General features: G+C 44.7%; 1 protein-coding gene and 1 pseudogene across 4 annotated transcripts in view; both read left to right on the top strand.

The window, feature by feature from the left end:
* OTUD4 (OTU deubiquitinase 4) overlaps positions 1 to 24,611 on the top strand; it is a 72,244-nt gene that overhangs the window by 45,133 nt on the left and 2,500 nt on the right. The window contains exons 1-20 of one of the 3 annotated variants that reach the window (XM_083755429.1): positions 75 to 203; positions 1,648 to 1,731; positions 4,967 to 5,017; positions 6,320 to 6,366; positions 6,589 to 6,661; positions 7,501 to 7,582; positions 8,395 to 8,533; positions 9,208 to 9,265; positions 10,511 to 10,628; positions 10,737 to 10,801; positions 12,145 to 12,245; positions 14,311 to 14,435; positions 14,535 to 14,706; positions 15,275 to 15,440; positions 17,635 to 17,785; positions 18,335 to 18,390; positions 18,498 to 18,569; positions 19,581 to 19,719; positions 20,430 to 20,699; positions 21,198 to 21,238. In XM_083755429.1, the coding sequence (XP_083611555.1) occupies positions 1,684 to 1,731; positions 4,967 to 5,017; positions 6,320 to 6,366; positions 6,589 to 6,661; positions 7,501 to 7,582; positions 8,395 to 8,533; positions 9,208 to 9,265; positions 10,511 to 10,628; positions 10,737 to 10,801; positions 12,145 to 12,245; positions 14,311 to 14,435; positions 14,535 to 14,706; positions 15,275 to 15,440; positions 17,635 to 17,785; positions 18,335 to 18,390; positions 18,498 to 18,569; positions 19,581 to 19,719; positions 20,430 to 20,699; positions 21,198 to 21,238 (1,974 nt within the window). In that variant the 5' untranslated portion in view covers positions 75 to 203; positions 1,648 to 1,683. Of the gene's footprint in view, positions 1 to 74; positions 204 to 1,645; positions 1,732 to 4,966; positions 5,018 to 6,319; positions 6,367 to 6,588; positions 6,662 to 7,500; positions 7,583 to 8,394; positions 8,534 to 9,207; positions 9,266 to 10,510; positions 10,629 to 10,736; positions 10,802 to 12,144; positions 12,246 to 14,310; positions 14,436 to 14,534; positions 14,707 to 15,274; positions 15,441 to 17,634; positions 17,786 to 18,334; positions 18,391 to 18,497; positions 18,570 to 19,580; positions 19,720 to 20,429; positions 20,700 to 21,197; positions 21,239 to 24,611 lie in introns of those variants that run through there. The other 2 variants (XM_083755430.1, XM_083755428.1) reach the window with 2 other exon arrangements.
* LOC310853070 (small nuclear ribonucleoprotein F pseudogene) lies at positions 2,493 to 2,938 on the top strand (annotated as a pseudogene). Its single transcript has one exon. The product of its transcript is annotated as a small nuclear ribonucleoprotein F pseudogene (transcript).

Here is a 24,611-nt window from a genome sequence, read left to right on the forward strand (position 1 = left end):
GTAATTTATAGCCTAAGCTTTTGTGAAGTCCATTTCAGCAGATGTTTTATGCCGTAATAATTTTATTAGTCCTTTTAAGGTGCCGCAAGCCTGCTGGGTTGGCTTATCAGGGTTGTCAGGGAGCAGCTGAGTGAATTAAGAACTCCTGATTAGCCTTTCTCCACCTGTGGGTCCCCAGATGTTGTGAATTAATTAGGAATCAGGTGAGTGTGTCTGTCTCTTTCTTCCCCTCCCCAGTATGGGAAGGACAGAACTGAACTACTTCACAGGATTGTTGTAAGGACAGCATAATATGTGTGCAGTGATTTGAAGCCTCTGAAGCACTAAATAACCTTGTAAAATAAGCCTGGCAGAGGGAAGAGAGTTGTATTTCTGTATTGGGCAGCAAGGAGGGTTTGCTGCTCAAGGCAGGCTGCCTTGTTTCTGTGCTGGACCATCCCTCCTGCCTATTGACTCACTTTTTTGGGGGGGGGCAAAAAGTTATTGAGCTTTTTTGGGGGAGATCATGGGTAAAACTCCCCCCCTCAAAAAAGGAACATTATAGGTAGGGGGCATGCTTCTGCTGAGGGAAGCAGAACCTCAGTTAATTGAGCATCACTGGACGTGGGTGGCGCTGTGGTGTGAACCACTGAGCCTTGGGCTTGCCGGTTGGAAGGTTGGCGGTTCAGATCTGTGCGACGAGGTGAGCTCCCATTGTTTGGTCCCAGCTCCTGCCACCTAGCAGTTTGAAAGCACGTCAGAGTGCAAGTAGATAAATACCACTGGGTACCGCTCTGGCGGGAAGGTAAATGGCGTTTGTGTGCACTGCTCTGGTTTCGCCAGAAGTGGGTTAGTCATGCTGGCCACATGACCCATAAAAACTGTCTGTGGACAAACGTCGGATCTCTTGGCCAGTAAAGCGAGATGAGCGCTGCACCCCGAGAGTTGTTCGTGACTGGACTTAACGGTCAGGAGTCCTTTACATTTACTAATGCTTTTCAATGCTTTTTGAGGATGGGGGCGGGCGGTCAGCTATATACCACAATACAAAACCATGTAAAAAGATTGAATTGAGCAACAACATCACGCAACATAACATTCTTAAAATATTTTTTCTGAACTCTTCTCCCCACTCTTAAAGCTGTGATCTGGGAGAAGCTATTGCTCATTGGACTTGACTGAGGGTGGTGAGGCTTTCTTTTTGTGCCCTTCTTTGCCCATTCCAACTGAGGGAACTGGTAGGACACTGAGGCAGTCATAGTTGTCAAAGTGAGATGGAGCAGCAAGGTATTATAGCTACATCTCTTATTTCTTTCAGACTGCAGGGGTGTGTTCATGTGGGAAATACCATTTTCAATGTCTCCCTAAACTTCAGAAATAAAACCCACATAACTAAGCAAAAGCATGGACACACTTTTCACAGAGTGCCTCCCCCCCCCCTTTTAAATTTGGGTAGTCTACTCTTCCACTTCAGACTCCATATGTGCAGATCAGGCCTCAGTTTTTGCTGTATATTTGTCTTTTATTTTGCCTTTACTACTAACGCAGCAGCTTTTTGACTCCTTACGTGAGCATATGCAAGTTTGAAACTCAGTAATGTGTCTGATCATTGGTACTAGTTCATTAAACACCTTGTTGTTGTTGTTGTTTTTAATCTGATTCCTCTAGGTTTTCCATTCCCAGGCTCAACATCTGGACATTAGGATGGCCTGTATACACTTCCTGCGGAACAACAGAGAGCATTTTGAAGCGGTAAGCAAGCGATGTTTTCATTGTGCAGGGTGTCTTATCAGGGGCAGTGCTGTTTCTCACGGCTCTGCTTTGTGGGCGTACGCCAGTTTGGCAAAAAATAAAATAAAATGCTGGCTTGGGCTGATGAGGATTGTATGGAGGGTACCAGGTTAGCGAAGGTTGGTGTAAACAACTGTTTCCTTTCCCACTCTCCCTGGGTCTACGCTCCTTCCAACACACTCTGGCTAAGGGCAACTTTGTTTTGCTTTGATCAGATGGTTTATGGTTGCAGGACATGGGCTGAAGACACATGATGCAGTCATCTCTCAATGCAAGCTAAGCGGGCCTGGAGGAGACGCAGCCAGGGAAACCCCCTTGTACTTTGCCTTGAGTTCCACAATGGGAAGAGATAAATCAACATAGTAAATTAATAAGTACTCTAAATAATTACAGTGTGGTGTAATGGTCAGAGTATTAGACTAGGACCTTGGAGATCAGGGTTCAGTCATGAAGCTCACCGGATGATTTTTGGGCCAGTCACTTCTTCCCAGCCTAATTTACCTTACAGGGCTGTTGAGTTACCTCGGTTTACAAACTTAATACATTCCGGAAGTCGGTTCTTAAACCGAAACCATTCTTAAACCGAGGCGCGCTTTCCCTAATGAGGCCTCCCACCGCCGGTGCCCTTCCACCGTTCGGATTCTGTTCTTAGACCAAGGTGAAGTTTGCAAACCGGGACACTACTTCCGGTTTTGTGGAATTCATAAACTGAATCATTTGTAGAGCTTTGGCGGGCACACGTGCTGCCTGCGAGTAATTTTTTTGTTGCTGCAGCCGCCCTTAGGTTGGTCTGGTTGCTATGAGTCTGCCTCTCAATCCAAAGCCCTTTCTAAACGGGCTGACTGGGAAGCCAGTGATGGTGAAGCTGAAGTGGGGGATGGAATACAAAGGCTACCTCGTCTCCGTCGATGGCTACATGAACACGCAGCTTGCAAATACAGAAGAATATATTGATGGTGCATTATCTGGACACCTTGGTGAAGTTCTGATAAGGTGCAATAATGTCCTTTATATAAGGGGTGTGGAAGAAGAAGATGGAGAAATGAGAGAATATTTTGGGGGGGAAAGTTGTTGTTTTTTGACTGTGCTAAGAAATTTAGTTGTCCGGTTTTGTTTGCTTGCTGTTTTGTCAAGTAACATTTTTTTATGGCCAAACAATAAACATTGAAGAAAAAAAACCTGAATCGTTTGTAAACAGGGCTGTTCTTAAACCGAGGTACCACTCTATAGGTGTGGCTTTTGTAGATACTTCATCTGAGTCAGCTTTTTTTTCAGGGCACTGGAACTTGTTCTGAGGGGGTATCCAAATACCGTGAAACCAGCATTCCTGTCTGTACAGCTGCCGCTTGCATTAGATTGCTTGCATGCATTCTTAACAGTGTTGCTGCATTTTCTGCAGTTATTGTGAATTACTTTGTTATGAACAAAAGCAATACACATGTATGTACACACATAGACATACATATTGTAGCTGTATGATGTGTATCTTCCTAATGTGGCAAGATCTGTACGGTTAACCTGCTTACTTTGGCACACCTGCCAGAAGCTTGTCATCTGAATGCATCTCTTAGATACTTGTCAGTCCCTAGCTCAAAGCTTGGGAGCTTCCACAAAGAGGGCCTATGGTTCCTGCATCCAGTGTGGCCTGAGCTGCCTTGGGGATTTTCACATCTGTATTCCTGTGGAGGAGGCGGCAATGTGTGGCCTGGTGTTTCCTCAGATGCTGCCAGGAAGAGTTTGCGGTGATTCCCATGGCCTTGGCAATACTTTCTCAAGCTGCTTCGATAGTGGAGATGGCCACTCTGGGATGCGTCAGATCACTTTTAACATCTGTTGTGTCTTCCATGCAGATTGTGTGGCTAGGGTTGTTTTGCCTATGTGAACTGTTCTAGGCTTATTATTTTTTACATTTGGAATTTAATAGCAGACTGTTTTTGTCTGTGGCTGATTAAGTGTTATGTTGGAGAAGAAGAATCAACATAACTTTTTGTACAAAATTGCATTGTTGTATCCTTTATTTATGAGTAATTTGTTGAGGGCAGGCTATTTGCCTGGCAGGACTGCATTGCAGTAGGATAGCAACAGTGGTTAGAGTGTTGTTGGACTAGGGCCTGGGAGACCAGGGTTCAAATACTCACTCAGCCATGAAACTCACTGAGTAATCTTGGACCAGTCACTCACTCTCAGCCTAACTACCTCACAGGGTTGTTGTGAGGATAAAATAAGGCAGTGGTGTCCAAACTTTTTTCAAAGAGCGCCAGATTTGATGAAGTGAAGGGCCATGAGGGCCGACCCAAGGAGCCAACCAAAATGTTGACCTTTTTTGGGATTTTACCCCAGGAAATATACTGCCACAGGGGCCGGATTAGGCCCCTGAAACAGACTTTGGACATGCCTGAAATAGGGATAAGAATAGCTATGTATGCCACCTTGAGCTCCTGGGAGGAAAGGTGGGAGAGACATGCAGGTAATGATAAATAAAAGCAGTGAAAAAGTTATTGAAGGATTTGTTTTGATACGCGGCGTTGAATTTGTACCAGGGCTCAGCTCTGACATCTGTTTTTAATCCCAGCATTTAACCCTGGAACATACGAAGTTCCTCTGAGCAGGTGCAGAGTGCATTTTCCTTCCCCCTTAAATCTGAGACTAAAGCAGCAGGTGGGGAACCTATTTTTAACTTGAAGGCCTTAACTTTTTAGCAGCTGCGTGCCAATGGTTGGCAGAAAGTGTGTGGGACAATGACTGTGACTTTTGTATGGCAGGCTACGTTCTAGCCATGCAGAAAGCAGAGGTTTCTATACACATAGGACATGTGAACACACCTGTCTAGGGCAGCAAGAGGCATTATCACAGTTAAAGGACACCTTTTAGCCAGATAAAAGCACCCAGGGATGTTACAGACCAGGGAATTGTGAAGGCTGAATCGGCAAACCTTGAGGGTTGCATTCAGTCATAGAATCATATAATTGGAAGGGACCAAAGGGTCATCTAGTCCAACCCCCTGCAATACCAATGTGGGGCTCGAACCGCTGACCCTGAGATTGAGTCCCTGGGCCTCTGAGGGTCCCCTCCTCTGGAAGGGCTTTCAGATCACACAGTGGGTTTCCAGACAGAGCTGACCTTTTTCTGGAATTCTGTCAAAGCTGTTTCACCACAATGCTGCTAACAAATTCTTTTCATTGTTAATATTTTACAGTTTATAGAGGGACCATTTGAAGAATACCTGAAGAGTCTTGAAAACCCTCAGGTATGTGTTGTTGGATAAGGATGCAGTGTGTGGTGTGAAGCACACTACTTGACTGCAGCTGGCTCATCTGTTTTCCCTAAATATTAATCCTGAAGTGTGCACAAGCTTTTCTTGTGTCTTGGTGTTACATGTGATGTCCTCTTCACAAGCCCTGCTAAAAAAATTATTTGAGTCAATATGCGTGTTTGTGGAATTTGCAAAAGGGATAATAACAGTATCCATTACCCCATATTGATGGTGGAGGAACACACGTTTTGAATTGCACAGACTTTGCTGGTCCCTGCAAGTAGGAATTCAGAAACCGTTTTGCTCTGTCCTTAGCTAGCTTTAGCAAGCTGCCAAAGATTTAAAGGAGAGGAAAGCCTCTAATAGTATCTAAATGTAGGCATTTACTGTTGAGATTGCCATATTCATTTGGATAAACCAAGGGTCAGCAACCTTTTTCAGCCATGGGCCGGTCCACCATCGCTCAGACCATGTGGTGGGCCGGACTATATTTTGAAGGGAAAAAAATGAACAAATTCCTATGCCCCACAGATAAGACAGAGATGCTTTTTAAATAAAAGGACACCTTCTACTCATGTAAAAACACGCTGATTCCCTGTCCGTCCGTGGGCCGGATTGAGAAGGCAATTGGGCCGCATCTGGCCCCGAGGCCTTAGGTTGCCTACCCCTGGGGTAAACAATGAAAGCATCAACAATTAAAAAATAACAAGCTACAGACCAGGATTTTCACCAAAGGAAGTCCTTCAATAGGCAGTAGAAGGATAACAGAGGTGTACCACCTGCCAGATATGTAGCTTGGGTGGGTCTGAGTTGCCAACTTGTCTGAGTCCTATAGACCGCCTAATCAAATAGGCCAGTTCCTTAAGTCAATGTCCTCTTGTGCACTGTTGGACACATGGAAAACAGTTTGGGGAAGATGGGTGCCAAGCATTGGTACTGGGGGCTAATCCCCCCCCCCCCCCCGTATTTTGCACAATATACTTCACGGAGGATGAGGTTATTTGGAAGCTGGGAATATTCATTCAACTGGATTGAAATGACTTTTAAATTTTCATTTAATACCCCTGAATATAATTCTGATGAGCTGCAGCAAATGCACATTAGCCAAGGTACGATGAAACTTTGAAAATGTTAGTCTGTTGCTGGTAACCTGATGTGTGTTCTTGAGCAACTTGGGGACTTTCCACTGGGCTTGTGGAGAAGAGGCTCTTGGTGGGCTGTGTTCTAACTTGATGTAAAAAGTATTTTTCCTCAGTGGTGGTTTTTCATTGCAATCCCCCCCCCCCTTTGATATAGGAATGGGTCGGACAAGTGGAAATAAGCGCCCTTTCTCTTATGTACAGGTAAGAAATACTTCTACGTTTTTCTTCAATATGAATCAAAGCAAACATTTGGCTACTGTGAAGAATTATTGTTCAAGAATTGACGTTTCCATTTTCTTAGTGGATATATATGGTTGTGGGACTGTTTGGATGTGGATGGTTGTACTGTTAATGGCACTGTACTGTTAATTTCATTTTAAAGTCTGTTTTTAATACATTTTTGTCCTTTGCATATTCTTTTAGAAAAGACTTCATAATATACCAGGAACCAAATTCTGCTCCTTCACATGTAACTGAAAATGGCTTTCCTGACAAGGTAAGAGAAGTGCTAATATTGGCAAACGTGCAGTGGAATACTTAGGTCAGAGCTGGTGTGGCATGTTTTGCCATGTGGGGATAATGGCATGCTCCCTCTGAGCCCAGAGCAAGAGCACAGCATTATAACAATAAATGCTTGGCTTGGGTTAAGCTTGCTTAGCTTAGTGTCTTGAAGCCAGACTAAACATGAGAGTTGTGTTGTTATTCTCTCCTGCATCTTGAAAATAAATATCAACAGTTTCTATGTCGGATTTGAATCAGGGCTGGAGAGGAAACTCCTTCCCCCTTGTCACTTTTCCTAGTCTTAATGCTATTTCCCATACTGGGGAGGCAACTTACAAGTATTGTGCAGTAGCAGTGAGCATTTTTTTGTTCTGTTTCTTTTTTGTGTTTGTTCTGAAACTTAATAACAATTGCATCTTTTAAAAAAGCAGCCCTGTGCCTATGGCTGAAATCTTGGCATTGGGGATGTGATGTTTGAGGCAGGGGAGGAGTGTTAACTCCCCTCCTCTGATATCAGAGTCCCAATCTAAATTCTCCGCCCCACCCAACAAACCTGCTATCAATATTCTAAAAATTCTTATCCTGGATTGTCTACATATCTGATCCTAATAAAATTCAAGTCAACACACTTCTGTTGGGTTTCTTCTACTGCTTGAGTATATCCAGGAAACATAGACAGTATTCAACTAGTTAAGTATAGAGTCTTGGAACAGCTATACTTGCTAAATGTTTCTTTAAAATTGCTTTGTGGAGGTATTTGTTGATTTGGTTTTTTGGTCAGTGTGTTGGTTTCTGATCATACTGTTTCAATATTATTCTTCTGCTTCCTCTTAGGTACTGCTATGTTTCACCAGTGGAAGCCACTACGATATTGTCTATCCGGTAGAATACACAGTCAGTGCTGCTCTTTGCCAGTGTAAGTACTGATATTTTGATGGTGAGCCTTGGCAGACCCAGCTGAAGCTTCACGTTCCCACGTTTCTTGGAGGCAACCATTTCCAGTGCTTACTTGCCTTCAAACTGCAGCATGGTTTGAAGGCACAACTTTCTGTGTCTTGTTTTGGTTTGAAGGTGATCACCTTGTGGAAAATAAGTAAGTTTGGGTCTGGACAGTGTCTGGATGGGAGACCACATGGGAATCCATGTATGTCGCCTTGAGTTCCATGTTGGAAGCAAGGAGGAATATAAATATAATAAAGAGGCGGCAGTGGAATGGACTGCCTCTTAGACCGAGAGGAGTTTTGAGCATTTGATGAAAAACAGTGTTTTCTGCCGATGAAAGGGACTCTCCAGATCAGAGCAGTTATTCTTGCATCAGGAATACAATCTGGCATTTTCGTTACGAATCTTTTTGTTGAAACCAAGAATGGCCTTTTCCTTCTTAGGAACTGGAAGCTGTATAGATATGCTGAAGTTTTACCCAGAAAGTGAATTGTAGTATTTCTTCAAAAGTACACACAAACCGAAGAATAATTGTTGCCTGCTCATGCCAAATGTGGTTATCCAAACACAGCCCTTGACTCGTTAATCAGCTGAGTTTTGGCTACTTTCCCAGATTGCTTAACTCCCTTGTGCAGGACACATTGGCAGCATCAATACCTCTCAGATAGTATCCTTGATGCCTAATTTCAACATGTAATTAAAACTATGTAAAATGATGTCGCATGTAGAACTGTTTAAAGTATGATTGCTTAACCCTGACAAATGCTATTTTGTTGCCTCGATTAGCTATTCTGTATGAAATGCTGTACGAAAAAGTGTTTGGCGTCGATGTGAGTAAAATCTTAAAAGAACTCAGCCCTCCCGAAGTGACTAAGGATGCCGACGGAAACAGTGAAGCGTCTGATTCAGAGGACGGAGACATGGAGTAAGTCTACAAATTCAACGTTAAAAAGCACAGGGAGTATCATGTTGGCTGACATGTTTGATGCCTGATACGGGGATTTTAATTTTTTTAAAAATACGGTGTTTCTAAAAAACTAGTAGCAACACCTGGTTCTTCTACTATGTCTGCTCAGAAGACATAAAAAATTCAAACTTTTTTACAGAATCTGTATTCCTTTAAAGACAACTGGATGCTTGCTGAACGGTTGCTTGCAAGTCTGATTTCAGCAGCCGGGTCAAACCAGAATACTTAATTTAAAATAAACTAGTCCTACTAATGCCAGCGAGTCTGGAATGGATTGTCTTGCCACATTCAATTGATGTTTGCTGCTTTCATAAGGGCAAAATATTTAACACCTTGCCTGGCAGCCATAGGTGGCCAGGAGTTCCATCCCAGAGAGTAAGTGGCTTGGCTTTCTCTATGCTAGACTGGGACAGGAAGTGGGCTTCCTTTGTCCCCAGTGCACTTGATAGAAGGCGGATTTATTTAGTAGCCTGTGTTTCCTTGATTTTAGCCTCTTAGCAGGCTAGCAAAAAAATCTATACGTTAGTAATGTTTGTGAACTTATTTACAAAGCTGGGTGATAGTGTCAAAACAAAAATAGGGAGTTCGTTGTTGCTGCACAAAAACCTTTTCTATACCTTTGCTCCTCACAGAAGTGAAACGGCTGCAGCCAATCATACCAATGGATTGAAGCCACCTGAAGGCAAACAGGTATATTGCTTTAATTTTTGTTCTTTAATTTCTCTCAGTTACCTATAAAGTTATGGGTCTCTGTGTCAATGTAGCTGAGGATATTACCATTGGTGTTTAGGAGCTTGACTTAATTTCATCCAGGGAATGCTAGCTGGCATAAGGTGTACGCCAGAGAAATTTCAGTGCACTGACGCTAACGAGTGCAATGCCATAGTTCACGTTGCTAAGGCTGTACTCCTACATACACTTAACTATTTAGTGTAGGGGGTTGCCAACACAATTATTGTGGGCACACATGTGCCAACAGAGATCTTTCATAGTGCCATGTAGTTTTCCTTCCCCATGAAAGTAGGCTTGAAAGAAGCATTATTTTTTTCTGCAGCCAGTAGAATAGGTTTCATTGCGTGAGTTGTGCCCACAACAGTTTGTTCTGGTTTGCAAATGTGTCCTCAGACACCCCCCCAAAGGTGAGTGACCTCTGTATTAGGAAGCAAGCCTCATTAAACACAGGCTTGTGCTGCAAACTGCATTTATTTTTGGTGGAATGCAATTTCTCTGATAGTACCTTTTGTTTGCCTTTGAGAAAAAATATAGGTCGCTCCTTTAGTCTGACTCTTAAACATCTGGTCAGAAAAAATGGGGGGGGGGTGTATTCTGGTTGCTAAACAGTGTTTTATGTATTGGTAAGGCCTTGGTAAGCTTTGCTCTCTATGCTCTGTGAATCAGAGCTATATCAGGATACTTTGTTTGCCTTATTACAATGGATTTTCTGCTGTCTAGGAATTTTTATAAAGCTATACTTGGAGATCCTCTTTTCTTTTGTATATATCATGTAAGAATCTAAAAATCAATAAACAGTAAGCCTGTACCTATATGTATTTAACTTGTGCACATTCTGCTTTACACACTTGGCTAAATGAATGAACGAGGAGCAGGAAGGGGCTGACTGGCCAGGAAAAAAGGCTTTAGAAATCCTACCCATCATTGCACCCAATGTGTTTTGGCTATATGTGATTTTGGATTTAGTGACCCCGGAATGCAAGTTGTGGTCTTACTGTGTTGCAAACAATACTTGCATTTGTGCCCAAGCTTGTTCATATCTGTGCAAAAAAATAGAGATTTTTGAAATATTAAGTGGTATGAATGCTTTTATATAAAAAAATACGTAAAGACAAATATTCTGTTGTTGCAATGGATATTCTTTTCTTCCTTAATTTTTTAAATGTATTTTTAATTAAATTCTTCCTTATTTATATTACACAGCAGCTTCACAAACGTGGAAGATCCAACTCCCTTACATTGCCTAGAGGCGTTCTTAGGTCACTGAATCCATCAGTCTACCAAAATATTGAATATGAAGCCTGGCAGCAGTCAAAACGAGGTGAGCTCCGTAGTTTAAAATCAGTTTCTTGGTGTAAGAAGAGCATCAAGCATCCTTCTGTGCTCACCTGCTAGTGTATAATGACGTGTTTTCTTTTTGTGCTTGCAGATCAGCAAAAGCAAGATTTCTCCATTGCTGCTGGCATGCAGTATTCAGTTGGCGATAAATGCAAAGTAGGTGACGTTGAATGTGAGCCAATTCCACTTAACTACCGTTTCTTTCCTCAGTCTTGTGTGCCACTGTGGGGTTGCCACTTCTTTTCTTGATAGAGGTTTTGTGCCTTTAAAAGCAGAAATGCAAGGCTGAAATCAAACTGGGCTCCTCCCCCGGCATGGAAATTCAGTGCTGAGGGAAGCTGCTGAAATGAAAGTCCCAGAGCCTCTGTGGAACAAAAAAGTGGCAATCCTCCTTATAGTTCATCCTCATCCTTCTCTTCCCACTCTGCTTCCAAATGCTGGTCCTTTTTTAAAGTGCCAGCGATCACAGCACCAAGCGTTGCACTTGATGACAATCAGCACAGTGCTTTTGCCTGCTGCAGGCAAAGGAAATGGTGTCACCTGATGTCATTTTGATGCCAGGTAAGCAGCCTCCCCCCCCCCAAGTCAAGATTAGTCTTCACACGTTGATGAGAGATAAGAATCTGTCCTGTCAGATCCAGTTCCCCATTCCTGGGATTACGGTAACAAGGGTTCTGTTCTCCTAAATAGAATTACTACCTCCAGAATTCTCCTTTTTGCATCTCGCAGAACTTCCAGGTATTAGTAGGAAACAGTGTTTTGAATATTAAAATGCCAGGCAAAGAAGTCCATAAGGTGGAGAATGTGTAGTACCTGTGCTGGTTGTGGTCCTATCTGCACTATAAATCTATAAAAAGTATCATGCCACTTTAAACAGTCCTGAATTCCCAAAAATAAAATCATGGGAAGCGTAGTTTAAGGGTCCTGAGAGTTGTTAGGTGATCCCTATTCCCTTCACAGAGCTACAATTTCCAGAGTTCCCTGGGTGGAGGGATTATCTGTTAAACCACACTGTATTTCTGTGAGGGGGATAGTAGTCTCCTAATGACTCTCAGGACCCATAACAACCTTTACTTCCCAGAATTCTTTGGGGGAAGCCATTACTGTTTAATGTGGTATGATGCTGCTCTAAATGTATAGTCTAGGTGGGGATTGTGGCTTATCTGTGAGTTTTGCTTCCAGGCCAGTTAAGTCTTTGCCTCTGGCTGTAGTAGGATTGGATTGTGAGGGATACAGATAGGCGAGCTGATAGCAGGAATTTGTGTGGGGCTGCTGATGTGACTTAACACAAGGGAAAGCAGTGTTATTCCTTATGTGGTCCCAAGGGGAGATCTATGGATCTGCTCTGTGAAAGGTTCCAGGATCTCTCAAACTGTATTAAGTTACTTCTCTCTTCTTGGCATCTATCAGTACTGCTTCTACTTGATACTGGCACAGTGGTTCAGGAGGAGAGACATTATTTTACAGAAACATTTCCTTTCCTCTTCATTACTCCATAGGTGCGTTTAGACCAAAGTGGAAGATTCTATAATGCTCACATCCAAGAAGTCCAGTCTCCAAATGGGCCAGTTGTTGTTTTTGTGGAAGAGCTTGGTGCCAAGTAAGTGAAACAATGTCATTTTCTGCCTAGTCACACGTCTTGGTGACTAGGGGCAAAAAAATGACACTAGGTGCACTAGGCAATACTAGATTCTTTTGAATCAGTCTACAAAATCTGCAGGTATTTTTGCAGGCTTTGTGTCTCCCTAACTTCCATCAAAAGGAGCAAAGGCAATACTGCAAACTAGCTCCGAACTGTGTTTCTGTTTTATTTCCTCTGAGGGGGTGGGGAAGCTGTGGCCCTCCAGACGGTGCGGGACTCCAACTCCCATCATTCCCAGCCAGCATGGCCAGTAGATGGGGACAATGGGAGTTGTAATCCAGCCGCAACTGGTTCCCCATCCTTGTCCTAAGATGCTTTTGGAAGTGAGCCCAAGCGCTATGGCAATGGTGTCTGTAAATACAACTGCATAAAATGGTAAGAAGGATGCGGGTGACGCTGTGGGTTAGATCACAGAGCCTAGGACTTGCTGATCAGAAGGTTGGCAGTTCGAATCCCCGTGACGGCGTGAGCTCCTGTTGCTCAGTCCTTGCTCCTGCGAACCTAGCAGTTCGAAAGCACGTCAAATTGCAAGGAGATAAATAGGTACCGCTCCAGCGGGAAGGTAAATGGCGTTTCCGTGCGCTGCTCTTGTTCATCAGAAGCGGCTTAGTCATGCTGGCCACATGACCTGGAAGCTGTACGCTGGCTCCCTCGGCCAGTAAAGCGAGATGAGCGCCACAACCCCACAGTCATCCACGACTGGACCTAATGGTCAGGGGTACCTTTACCTTTTACCTTTAAGGTGGTAACATTAGCAGTGGCACTTACAATCTTTGGAGAAATATGCTGTTTTAGTTCCATTTTTATAATGCATGTCAGCATTTTCTGGGAAATTCTCATAATTGAGTTGTGGGACTTTCATCCATTCCCCACCCCCTACTGCAGACCCCCACGCCACATCCTGTTCTCTTCCAAAAGCTCCTCCAACCATGGGCGGAGGAGGTGGCGGCTGTAAGGCATAAATGGCTAAGGGGGAATTGGTGAAAATTGAGTGGTCCACGTCATGTGAGATGAAGTGCTTTCATCTAAGGCAAATGCTTCATTGGATGCACGGCTATGTTTCTCCCATACAGAAAGTGATAGAAATAGACGATGGTGTTTTTTTTTGGGAAAACATTTTCTGTTTGAGTAACTGTTTGGGGAAGTGAAACATGGTCTTGGAAGGAGGGAGTGGGAATTAGTTACGTAGACTGTTTCTTGCTTGCTTCAGAGAAACGTGATTGCTCAAAATGCTTCAGAGCTTGGCCGGAGCCAGGACTTGCTGATGCTGGGATGACGGGCTCCTGTTGGAGGCCGACCTAAATAACTGGTATTGAACACAATCTTCAGCTTTTACATCCTTTAAAGGCGGGGGGGGGGGGACCGTGAGCCTCAAGGTGTTTCTGGACTCCAACTCCCATCCGCCAACATGGCCAGTGGCCACGGATGTAGGGATTTGTAGTCCAGCAACAGACGCCACAGATTCTCCCTGCCCCTGTTTGAAAAGAAAATCTTAGTTTTATAAGGAGTTAGTAGACCATGGCCTAGTAGACCACTAGGCTTTCCAGTGTCTGGCTGGAATGAGCTGATAGTGGCTTTAGACATTTAATGCTGGAAAACGATTGCCTTTCAATCTTGCCTGTTCGTATTTTATTGTATGTCTTGTTCTTCAGTGTTTCTTCCTGTGTGAAATATAAACCTAAGGGTTGTCAACACACAGTCCCCATTGGAGGATTTGTGTGAAGTTAGGGAGGGAGGGGATAAAAAATGAAGGCAGTTTTTAAAATGGCAATTTTCAACAACTGCAAAGGTTTGAATTGAGCAGGAACAGAGGAACACGGGAGCGATGAGGGAATGGGGAGTTGGGATGAGGTGTAAAGGGAGGTGGTAGTTGGGGCTGGTGAGCAACGTGAGTCAGGGCTGGAGCTCTTGGCAAAATATATTTATTGTAAACCATTCTGAGCTATGCTGTTGGGGTTTTTTTTTTGAGTTGCAGCACAGTGCCATAGCATTGGTGATTATTGCCTTATCTTCTCCCCTGCAGGCATTCCGTACTCCTGAAGAACCTTAAGCCAATCCCACAAGCAGCTCCTCTGGAAAGCTGGAACACTGTGCCAGGGAAGAAGATAAAAAAGCCAATTTCACCCCATGGGCAGTTTAGTCATTTTGGTAGGTTTCCTTCCACTTTTGCATATTGTATGGACTTTTTTTTTTTTTTTGCCAAGCAGTCTGCCTGTGATAAATCTGGCAAAACTCTTGTTGTTTCAGATGGAGACTTCAGAGGGTCAAAGAATCCAAACAAGGCAATGAAAAACGCATCAGGGCTACCTCCTCGACTGCATGGCACAAGGCAGCATCACATGTCCTGCCCTGGGATTTATTTCCAGCAAACTTCTCCTGAACACAGCACTCCAGGCAGAAATCCCTCTCAGGCATTAAGGTGAACTCAGCCTGTCACTAAAACTTCTTAATTTGGAGGGCTTGGTATTTTATTCTTAGGGATCACAACTCCTGAACGTTCATGAATATTCTAATACAGGGCTTCTTCCTGCTCAGAAGCTTCCTCTCATTGTCAGATTTCTGATCTTGAGAGGATTGCCTTTATAGCAAGAACTATTGTGATGACCTGTGAGTTTTCCCCCAAGAGATAGATGTGCCCCTCAGTCCTAGCAGAGGTGTGAACATTGGTCCTGAGGCAGTTAACAGTCTGTCAATCTTTGAATATAGGTGAGTTTGTTCCAGTGGGGTGAGGCTTTAGATTGGTGTTGTGGGAAAGTTTAGTGTGGATGAACCCATAGCCTGGCAGTCGCTTCCCTCCCTCTTTAAAAAAAAAAGTCATTTAGCCATTGCGTCTCATGAGATGTACAGTACCTTAATTGTATTTTCTAAATCGAACTCAACTGAGCGTTTGAATTATTATGGGAGTGGGTATCATACCTGATGTCCTTTTGGAAAAGAAGCTATTTAAACCGTTTAAGTGGCTGTAAACCATTTCTTCCCCTCTTCAGAAGGGCAGGTCGTGAGAGAACAGAAGACTTGGAGTATATGAACAGCAGAGATTGTAACTACTTTGGCCTTTCTCCAGAGGAGCGCCGGGAGAGAGAGGCCATAGAGGAAACACATTCACTTTATGAGATTCAGTTCTGGGATGAAGTAGCCTTTCCTGCGCTTTCGGTACGTGTACAGGACACAGAATGCTTCTTGGAGTGCACTGTTTTCTTGCTCAGTGAATGATGAAAATGAGTTGCAAAATGAGTGCTGCTTATCTTCTCACCGCTGCAGCGTTAACCTGGTATATCTTTTTATGACAGTTTTTAAGTATGGTGTGAATACAGTGGTATCATAACAGAAGAGACACAATGCAATAATTGCTCCCCCACTGAAAATACCCAACCAGAAGAACCAACACTGTTGAACGTTTTGCTTCTAGAATAAGGGAGGTTCTGGGTAACAGTGGTGCCAAGTAGATTTATGTTCCTGCCTAGCACACATGGGTGGACTAGAGCTGAAGTATTAAAGTTGCCGCCCCCAAGACAAACGCCTCAGAGACGAGGAAGCATCATTTAACACAGATGGATTTATTTGTATTCTATATAATTTTTCTGCTGCAAAACTAGCCACACACAAGTCATAAAACATGATAGAACATGCCCCTCCCTCCTCACATAATCTCCATAACAACTCTGTGAGGTAGGTTAGGCTGAGAGGTAAGCCCAAGGTCACCCAGTGAGGTTCGTGGCCAAGTGGGAGATTGAACCCGGGTCTCCTGACACTGTACTCACACACTGGTGAGTATACGCACACCACTTTGGCTGGACACTCATGGTAGTAACCTGCCCATCAATTGCTGGTGGGTAGGCACCCACAGAGTGGGTGCTCATACTATCACTGGAGACCCCACCAAGGGCAGTTTGCTTAGGAAATCTGGAACTGGGCCTGTTTGCTTCTGTTTCTTTAATTGTTTAGCCAAGGGGGGGGGGGGTGATTCATGGAATAGGTAAAGGTAAAGGGACCCCTGACCTTTAGGTCCAGTCATGGCTGACTCTGGGGTTGAGGCGCTCATCTCACTTTATTGGCTGAGGGAACCGGCGTACAGCTTCTGGGTCATGACTAAGCCGCTTCTGGCGAACCAGAGCAGTGCACGGAAACACCGTTTACCTTCCTACCGGATCGGTACCTATTTATCTACTTGCAGTTTGACGTGCTTTCAAACTGCTAGGTTGGCAGGAGCAGGGACCGAACTACGGGAGCTCACCCATTGCGGGGATTCGAACCACCGACCTTCTGATCGGCAAGTTCCAGGCTCTGTGATTTAACCCACAGTGTCACCCGCGTCCCTTTGATTCATGGAATAGTGTGGGGGTAATAAGTACTACTGAAGGTTAGGGGACAGTATTTGGCCTTGTAACTATCGTAAGCCAGCAAGATATTAGCCATCATTCCTCTGGCATTCCATTCTGCTGAAACTGTTTTTCTTCTCCATCATCACCCCCCCCCCCAATGAGAAGGACAGAAGAGTGTCATAAAATATAACTGAAAAGCTGGATTGTTGTTATAATCTGTGGAAGCTACCAGGACCAGGATGTGGTGGTTTTTGGAGTTTTCTGGTGATAGAAAGGCAACTGTGAGCAAAGGAGGTCCTTTGTGTGGGGGTTTCCCCCTTTTGAGACTGTTACTCTTCCCACCCACCCCATTCTTAATGGAATTTAACCTACATTTTAAAGCATCAGATTTGTAATTTTAAGGCTGTCATCTTCAGCACCGTTAGTTTTCATTGGTGGGCAGCCTGTAGCTTTCGGTATGTTGTTGGAACTACAGCTGCTGTCATCCCTGATCATTGGCTGTGCTGTTTGGGACTGGTTGCTGGGAGTCGAAGTCCATCAACATTGGGAGGGTCACTGATTAGGCATCACTGTTTTGTAGGAACTTGCCTCCCCCTCCCCTTTTAATGTATTGAGGCTTCACACAAATAATGTATTGGTGCTAGGACAATGGGCATTCTCATCTTACACCAATGAGGAACTCAGGTAAGTAGAGCTTAAACAGTGGTACCTCAGGTTACAGACTCTGCTAACCCAGAAATAGTACCGCGGGTTAAGAACTTTGCTTCAGGATGAGAACAGAAATCGTGCGGCGGCAGCGGGAGGCCCCATTAGCTGAAGTGGTACCTCAGGTTAAGAACAGTTTCTCGTTAAGAACGGACTTCTAGAATGAATTAAGTTCTTAACCCAATGTACCAGTAGGAGAGCAGTGATCAAGGTCTTTTCAGGTGGTAGGACTCTGCTATGACTGTTATGACCAGGCCCTGTTGATAAAAAATGTGGCACGTATTAGTTCTTAGTTTTTAAAAATACCTCAATTCTTTCAGAACCCAGCAGTGTCTCAGGTAGCTACTCAAACTACTGATAACACTGGATGGAGAAAACACCGAGCATCTAATGGAGGAGGAGGAAGAAGAAGAAGTAGTTTGAAAGAAGAGAAGGGGAAAAGCAAAAATGTGGAAGCAAAAGAGGAAAAAGGTAATAAAAAATGGACACATCCTTAATCGAAGCTCTTCTGTAGCTTTTGTGAAATAAGGAAGTTACACAATATGAGGGCATTTGGGGCAGGGTGGAGATTACTTTCCAGGGGTCAGCAGGGGGTCGGTCCACGGTCCCTCAGACCATGTGGTGGGCTGGACTATATTTTTTGGGGGGAAATGAACGAATTCTTATGCCCCACAAAAAACCCAGAGATGCATTTTAAATAAAAGGACACATTCTACTCATGTAAAAACACACTGATTCCCAGACCGTCCACGGGCCAGCTTTAGAAGGCAATTGGGCCGGATCCAGCCCCCGAGCCTTAATTTGCCTACCCATGCTTTAAACACTTGTCGAGTTTTGAGGAAAGCAGCTTAAATGGCGATACAGTGTAGCAACCTTCTGTATGCATTATCCACAGCTAGCTTGACCACTGGGCAGGGATGTTAGGAGCTGTACTCCAATAACATCTGGGGAACCTAAAGCTGAAGTCTGCATCATAATATATTGACTTCATTAACAGTACTTTTTATTTTCCTGTTGCAGAATCTAACCCTGGGCAGATCCTCATAGATCAGAATTTTGAGCCAAAAATATCTGAGGTAATAACTCAAAATTTGATGAGCTGTGATGCGTACCGCAAAAACCATAGCCTTTCACAAAACGAAAGCTTATAAAGCAACTGTGATATGTCCATTTTGACTTCCAGAACCATGGAGAAGCTTCACGAATATCGCCTCCCTCAGGTCATGGGGATTCGCAATCCCCATTTTTGGAACAAGTAAGGGATTTTGTGCTTAAATTCTACTACTCTTCTTGGTGGCAAACTTAGTTTCCTCTTTCCTTCCTATCGTGGGTTCAGATTACAGTGGAATGCCTCGTATTCCCGGATGCTGGTTGGTTGGAACTTTGGGCACAATCTTTGGGAAGAACTGATTTAACCAGATGAGGATTTGTTTGGGGTGCACACTATTAATCAGAGAGGAATGCCTTAATTAAAGCAGACGCTGATGCCGAGCCCCTCCACATAATCTGATCTTAGACCAGATCTAGTGCCACTTGATTCCTGTCACTTGGTAACTATAAAACTGCTCCCTGGCTCACTGAATCCACCTGAAGTCGCATATGCTGTGTAGCTGACCTGGTCAGCTCAGAGTGCTATGATGGCTAATTGGAACCAATGGGCCCAGACGCAGTGTACCTGTGAACAACAGATACTAGAGATGAACAGGAAAAGATGGCGACTTTCATGCCCTACTAGTGCCTGTTCTTGGAAGCATCTGGGTAGGGTCTGGTAGGGTCTTCTATTGCCTATTTGCCTTAGACCTATCTTTCCTGCTTTTGGTCAAGAGGGTTCAGTCCTCTTGCACAACTGGTTGTGTAAGAAAGTTGTCATAGAAAGCTGTTCAGGGAAGTTTTTAGTGTGTGATGTTGTATTGTGTTTTTACTATTTTTTGTTGGGAGCCCCCCAGAGTGGCTGGGGCAACCCAGTCAGAGGGGCAACATAATAATAACAATAAAAATAAATTAGTAATAGTTGGTTTATATTTTGTATGAGTTTGTACTTTGGGGCTGCAGCCCTGTGTTTGCTTAACAGGGAAATAAGACTGGTTTAACTTGGTGAGACTTCTGAATAAATGTCCTTTGAGTTGACTTCGAAGTTATTTTAATACCTTTTCATTCCTGGGAAGGAGGTATGTTGAGTTTTGCCACTGAGTTAAATTTTTCTTTTGGTTGAGCATTTGATTTGGAAACATCTCTAAGTTTTCTCTGTGACCTCTTCGTATTGCAGAGCTTCCAGGAACACATACCAGGCGTGACTCCTCCTCCCTCTTTGGCCTTTCACGAGATGCATTTGCCTCCTCCAGTGCCTTCCGTGCCAGCCGTTGTGCCAGCTTGGCCAAATGAGCCAACAACCTATGGACCAACAGGTTTGGAGAAATAAATAGCTTGCTCATCCAAAAAGAACGAGGTCCTTTAATGTCATAAAGGGACCCCTGACCATTAGGTCCAGTCTCTGGAGTCTCACCATTAGGTGAGCGACTCTGGGGTTGTGGCGCTCATCTCGCTTTATTGGCCGAGGGAGCCGGCGTACACCTTCGGGGCATGTGGTCAGCATGACTAAGCCACTTCTGGCAAACCAGAGCAGCACACGGAAACGTCGTTGACCTTCCCGCCAGAGCGGTACCTATTTATCTACTTGCACTTTAACGTGCTTTTGAACTGCTAGGTGGGTAGGAGCAGGGACTGAGCAACGGGAGCTCACCCCGTCGCGGGGATTCGAACCGCCGACTTTCTGATCGGCAAGTCCTAGGCTCTGTGGTTTAACCCACAGCGCCACTCACGTCCCCTTAAATGTCATAACTTGCTATAAAATGGTTCTTAAAAATCTGTCATGGAAACTGCTAATACAGACTAGATATTTTTTAAAGAGACATTATCAACATTAAATATTTTGCCTACCGGATCTCAGGGTGTCTGGTTGTTACGGTATTCCCACAATCCCTGTATTTTACACTTGATCAATCCATATCTCGTTCCACAAACTGACTTTTTAATTTGTTCTTGGTGTTACTCTTACCTAGATCTAGACAATTTTCTGTGTTCTTTTTGTTTTGTCTTTCCACCCTTTGTGTCTTAGGTCTTCCACCTCAGATACCCGTGTCCTCAGTGATGCCGACGCCGGTGACTGGGCTAGATCCCTCTCTGTCCCCAGTCCATGTGACCTCCAGTCCAGTTACTGGAATTCCAGTATCTCTCCAAGCAGTGAACCAGCCTCTAATGCCTGTGCCTCAAACCATGAACCTTTACCAGGACCCACTTTACCCTGGATTCCCTCTAAACGAAAAGGGGGAGCGAGTCGTTACACCGCCTTACTCCTTGTGCAGCACAGGGGAGGATCTTCCCAATGGTAAGGGGAAGGAACTTTATCACCATAGCTCAAGGGGAATATTGTTGTTAAGTTTGGTAAAAATCTAGGTTGGGGTGGGTGGGTGTAGCTTTATAAAAAATGTGAGGAGCAAGCATAGACTGTCTTAAAGCAGCCACAAATAGAATTATATAGGAAACTTTCTAGCCTTGCTTCAGTTAAGTTCCACTGAGAGTAGGCCAGGGGCAGCATGCCCCATTTTGCCACTTGAGGTGAATCAAGCAAGTTCTGTGTCAAAACCGTGAGTTAGCAGCAGCAGCAGCATGAGCAGAGAAGGAGCAAAGTGGTCACTGTCTTCTCTCTCAGAACTCAGTTGTTTGTGCTATGAATCAGTAGAAATGAAAAGCTTTAGATGAGGTGACACAGTTCTAATAGTCACACACACACACACACACACACACACACACACACACACAAACACACACACACACGAATTGGGGGGAAACCCTTTGAATTTGTTTTGCTTTTTCCTTTTCTCAGATAAAAATACCCTCCGATTTTTCTTCAACCTTGGTGTAAAGGTAAGTTATCTGTATTTACCACTTCAGTATTGCAGAAACAAAATATGCATGAGCCCAGTTGTTGTTTTTTAAAAAGAGGTAGCAGTTTTAGAGAAATTGAATGCCTCAGAATAGTGGTTGTTTTGAAGTTGGAACAGTTCACCTCCGAAACAACTAAAAATCATCAAGTCCTTTCATCTATTATCTTTCTGAAGGGTATTTTGCTTTCTTGATTGCTTGCCTTTTGGCCGTAATGACTCCCAAGGCAGTTCACAGTAAAAACGTAAGTGCTTTACTGTTAAAACTACAGTGGTGCCTCGCAAGACGAAATTAATCCATTCCGTGAGGCTCTTCGTATAGCGTTTTTTTTGTCTTGCAAAGCAAGCCCATTGACAGCTTAGCGGATTAGCACTATTAGCGGTTTAGCGGCTTTTAGCGATCAGCTGTTAAGCGGCTTATCAGTGGATCAGCTGATAAGTGGCTTAGCGGCTTAGGAAAAGGAAAAATTTTCGTCTTGCGAAGCAAGCCCATAGGGAAATTCGTTTTGCGAAGCGCCTCCAAAATGGAAAACCCTTTTGTCTAGCGGGTTTTCCGTCTTGCGAGGCGTTCGTCTTGCGGGGCACCACTGTAGTCAAAAGTAGGTTGGTGACAAGTAGGTAGGTTGTAACCACATAAATTTACGGAAGGTGTTGGGTTACACATACAGCCCATACACACTGGGGGCTTCGCTTCCTTGTGGTTCCTCCACCTACTCATGGAGGCACTTATGCTCAAATGCATTTGGGCATGTTAAGCTTATATTAACATGGAAAAGTCTCATTGAAATGTAAAACAATGGAAAGACTATCTGTTTAGAAATAACTTGGCACATCTAGCATGCCTACTGTTAGGGGCAGGTTATGGCTGTGTTGAGAGTATAGTCTTATTTGAGCCGATCACATCTCAGCTTAATAAAAATAAAGATATGAACACACCATTTGGCTGTACATGCATCCCAGCCCCTTGAATCCTCAACCCCCCCTTCATAGCGTAACCAATCAAATGACAATTTGCTTTTAACAACTCAAACTTTTTGTATTGTCCGAATTACAGAACTATGGTTAACAGCTTTGGAGCAAGGCAGGAGATGAAAGCCATAATTTGAAGTTGGCTTGGCTTTCATATCCTAGCTTCTTCTAGTATAGTTGGCCAGAGTTTCCTGTTCCAGATGAAAATGAAAACTTGTGACGATGGAAAACTTCCTAGTTTGCAAAGAGAGGCTTTAACATCTTACCAACCTGCAGTCTTTCAGGACAGATGTGCTGCATAAAATCTATCTCCAGATAGGACAAAATCCAAATGCACCCTGTTGCACCACCTGCTGGTTGCAAATAGTAAAGTACCGTATTTTTCGCCCTATAGGACGCACTTTTTCCCCTCCAAAAATGAAGGGGAAATGTGTGTGCGTCCTATGGGGCGAATGCAGGCTTTCGGTGAAGCCTGGAGAGCGAGAGGGGTCGGTGCGCACCTCTCCAGGCTTCAGGAAGCTCTGCGCAAGCCATGGGAGCCCGCGGGAGTTCCCCCGGGCTCCCACGGCTTGCGCAGAGCTGCCTGCACCCCGAAGCCCCGGCGCCCTGTGCAGTCACGCCGGGGCTTCGGGTAGCTCTGCGCAGGCCGCGGGAGCCCTCCCCCAGCTTGCGCAGCGCTGCCTCTTATCCCAAAGCTACCCGAAGCGACTGCTGAGCGCGCCGGGGCTTTGGGTAGCTCCACGCAAGCCGCGGGAGGGCTCCCCAGGCTTGCGCAGCGCTGCCTCTTATCCCGAAGCTCCAGCGCGCTGAGCAGTCATGCCGGGGCTTCGGGTAGCTCCGCGCAAGCTCCCCCGGCTTGCGCAGAGCTGCCTGTTCTGGGGGCTGGGGTCGGGGGAAGCTCGGGCTTCCCCCGCCCTAGCCTCGTGCCTTGGGGGGGGGAATAAATTTCCCCCCAAAAAAACTAGGTGCGCCTTATGGGCCGGTGCGCCCTATGGGGCGAAAAATACGGTAGTCCCAAGAAGCAAGTCTCTATTCTGCTCAGCTTTGCCACCACAATCTCCCTGTATGAGGGGGATTGTAATAGTGTGGCCGTTACTTTATCAAATACTTAAAATTATTGCAATAATAATAATAATAATAATAATAATAATAATAATAATAATAATTTATTATGTGTACCCCGCCCATCTGGCTGGGTTTCCCCAGCCATTCTGGACGGCTTCCATAGAAACCAAAAAACACTAAAATATCATACATTAAAAACTTCCCTGAACAGGGCTGCCTTCAGATGTCTTCTGAATGTCAGGTAGTTGTTTATCGTTTTGACATCTGATGGGAGGGCGTTCCACAGGGCGGGCGCCACTACCAAAAAGGCCCTCTGCCTGGTTCCCTGTAGCTTTGCTTCTCGCAATGAGGGAACCGCCAGAAGGCCCTCGGCGCTGGACCTCAGCGTCCGGGCAGTACGATGGGGGTGGAGACGCTCCTTCAGGTATACTGGGCCGAGGCCGTTTAGGGCTTTAAAGGTCAACACCAACACTTTGAATTGTGCTCGGAAACGTACTGGGAGCCAATGTAGGTCTTTCAAGACTGGTGTTATGTGGTCTCGGCGGCCGCCCCCAGTCACCAGTCTAGCTGCCGCATTCTGGATTAGCTGTAGTTTCCGAGTCACCTTCAAAGGTAGCCCCACATAGAGCGCATTGCAGTAGTCCAAGCGGGAGATAACTAGAGCCTGCACCACTCTGGCGAGACAGTCCGCGGGCAGGTAGGGTCTCAGCCTGCGTACTAGGTGGAGTTGGTGGACAGCTGCCCTGGATACAGAATTGACCTGTGCCTCCATGGACAGCTGTGAGTCCAAAATGACTCCCAGGCTACGCACCTGGTCCTTCAGGGGCACAGTTACCCTATTCAGGACCAGGGAGTCCTCCACACCAGCCCGCCCCCTGTCCCCCAAAAACAGTACTTCTGTCTTGTCAGGATTCAGCTTCAATCCATTAGCCGCCATCCATCCTCCAACCGCCTCCAGGCACTCACACAGGACCTTCGCCGCCTTCACTGGTTCTGATTTGAAAGAGAGGTAGAGCTGGGTATCATCTGCATATTGATGGACACCCAGTCCAAACCCCCTTGCTGTTCTATTAAGAGTGCTTCTGGGAAACCCAGAAGAAAAACCTTAACCCCGTTTAGGAAGGTTTGCCAGTATGTGGGAGCTACTTTATAAGGGGACACCTTTAGCTTAGCAAGGTGAGTTAATGTAATGATATGCTGTTGAGGTGTCATGCATTAGGGAAAATAACCTATGCACATTAGAACTGTAACTGCATGGTGTTTACCAGCATACTGCATTAGGCATGAAAAACAAGAACTTGAAAAACTAGATCGAGGATTTT

The sequence above is a fragment of the Podarcis gaigeae genome, assembly GCF_964106915.1.
Source record: "Podarcis gaigeae genome assembly, chromosome: 9".
Lineage (NCBI taxonomy): Eukaryota > Metazoa > Chordata > Lepidosauria > Squamata > Lacertidae > Podarcis > Podarcis gaigeae.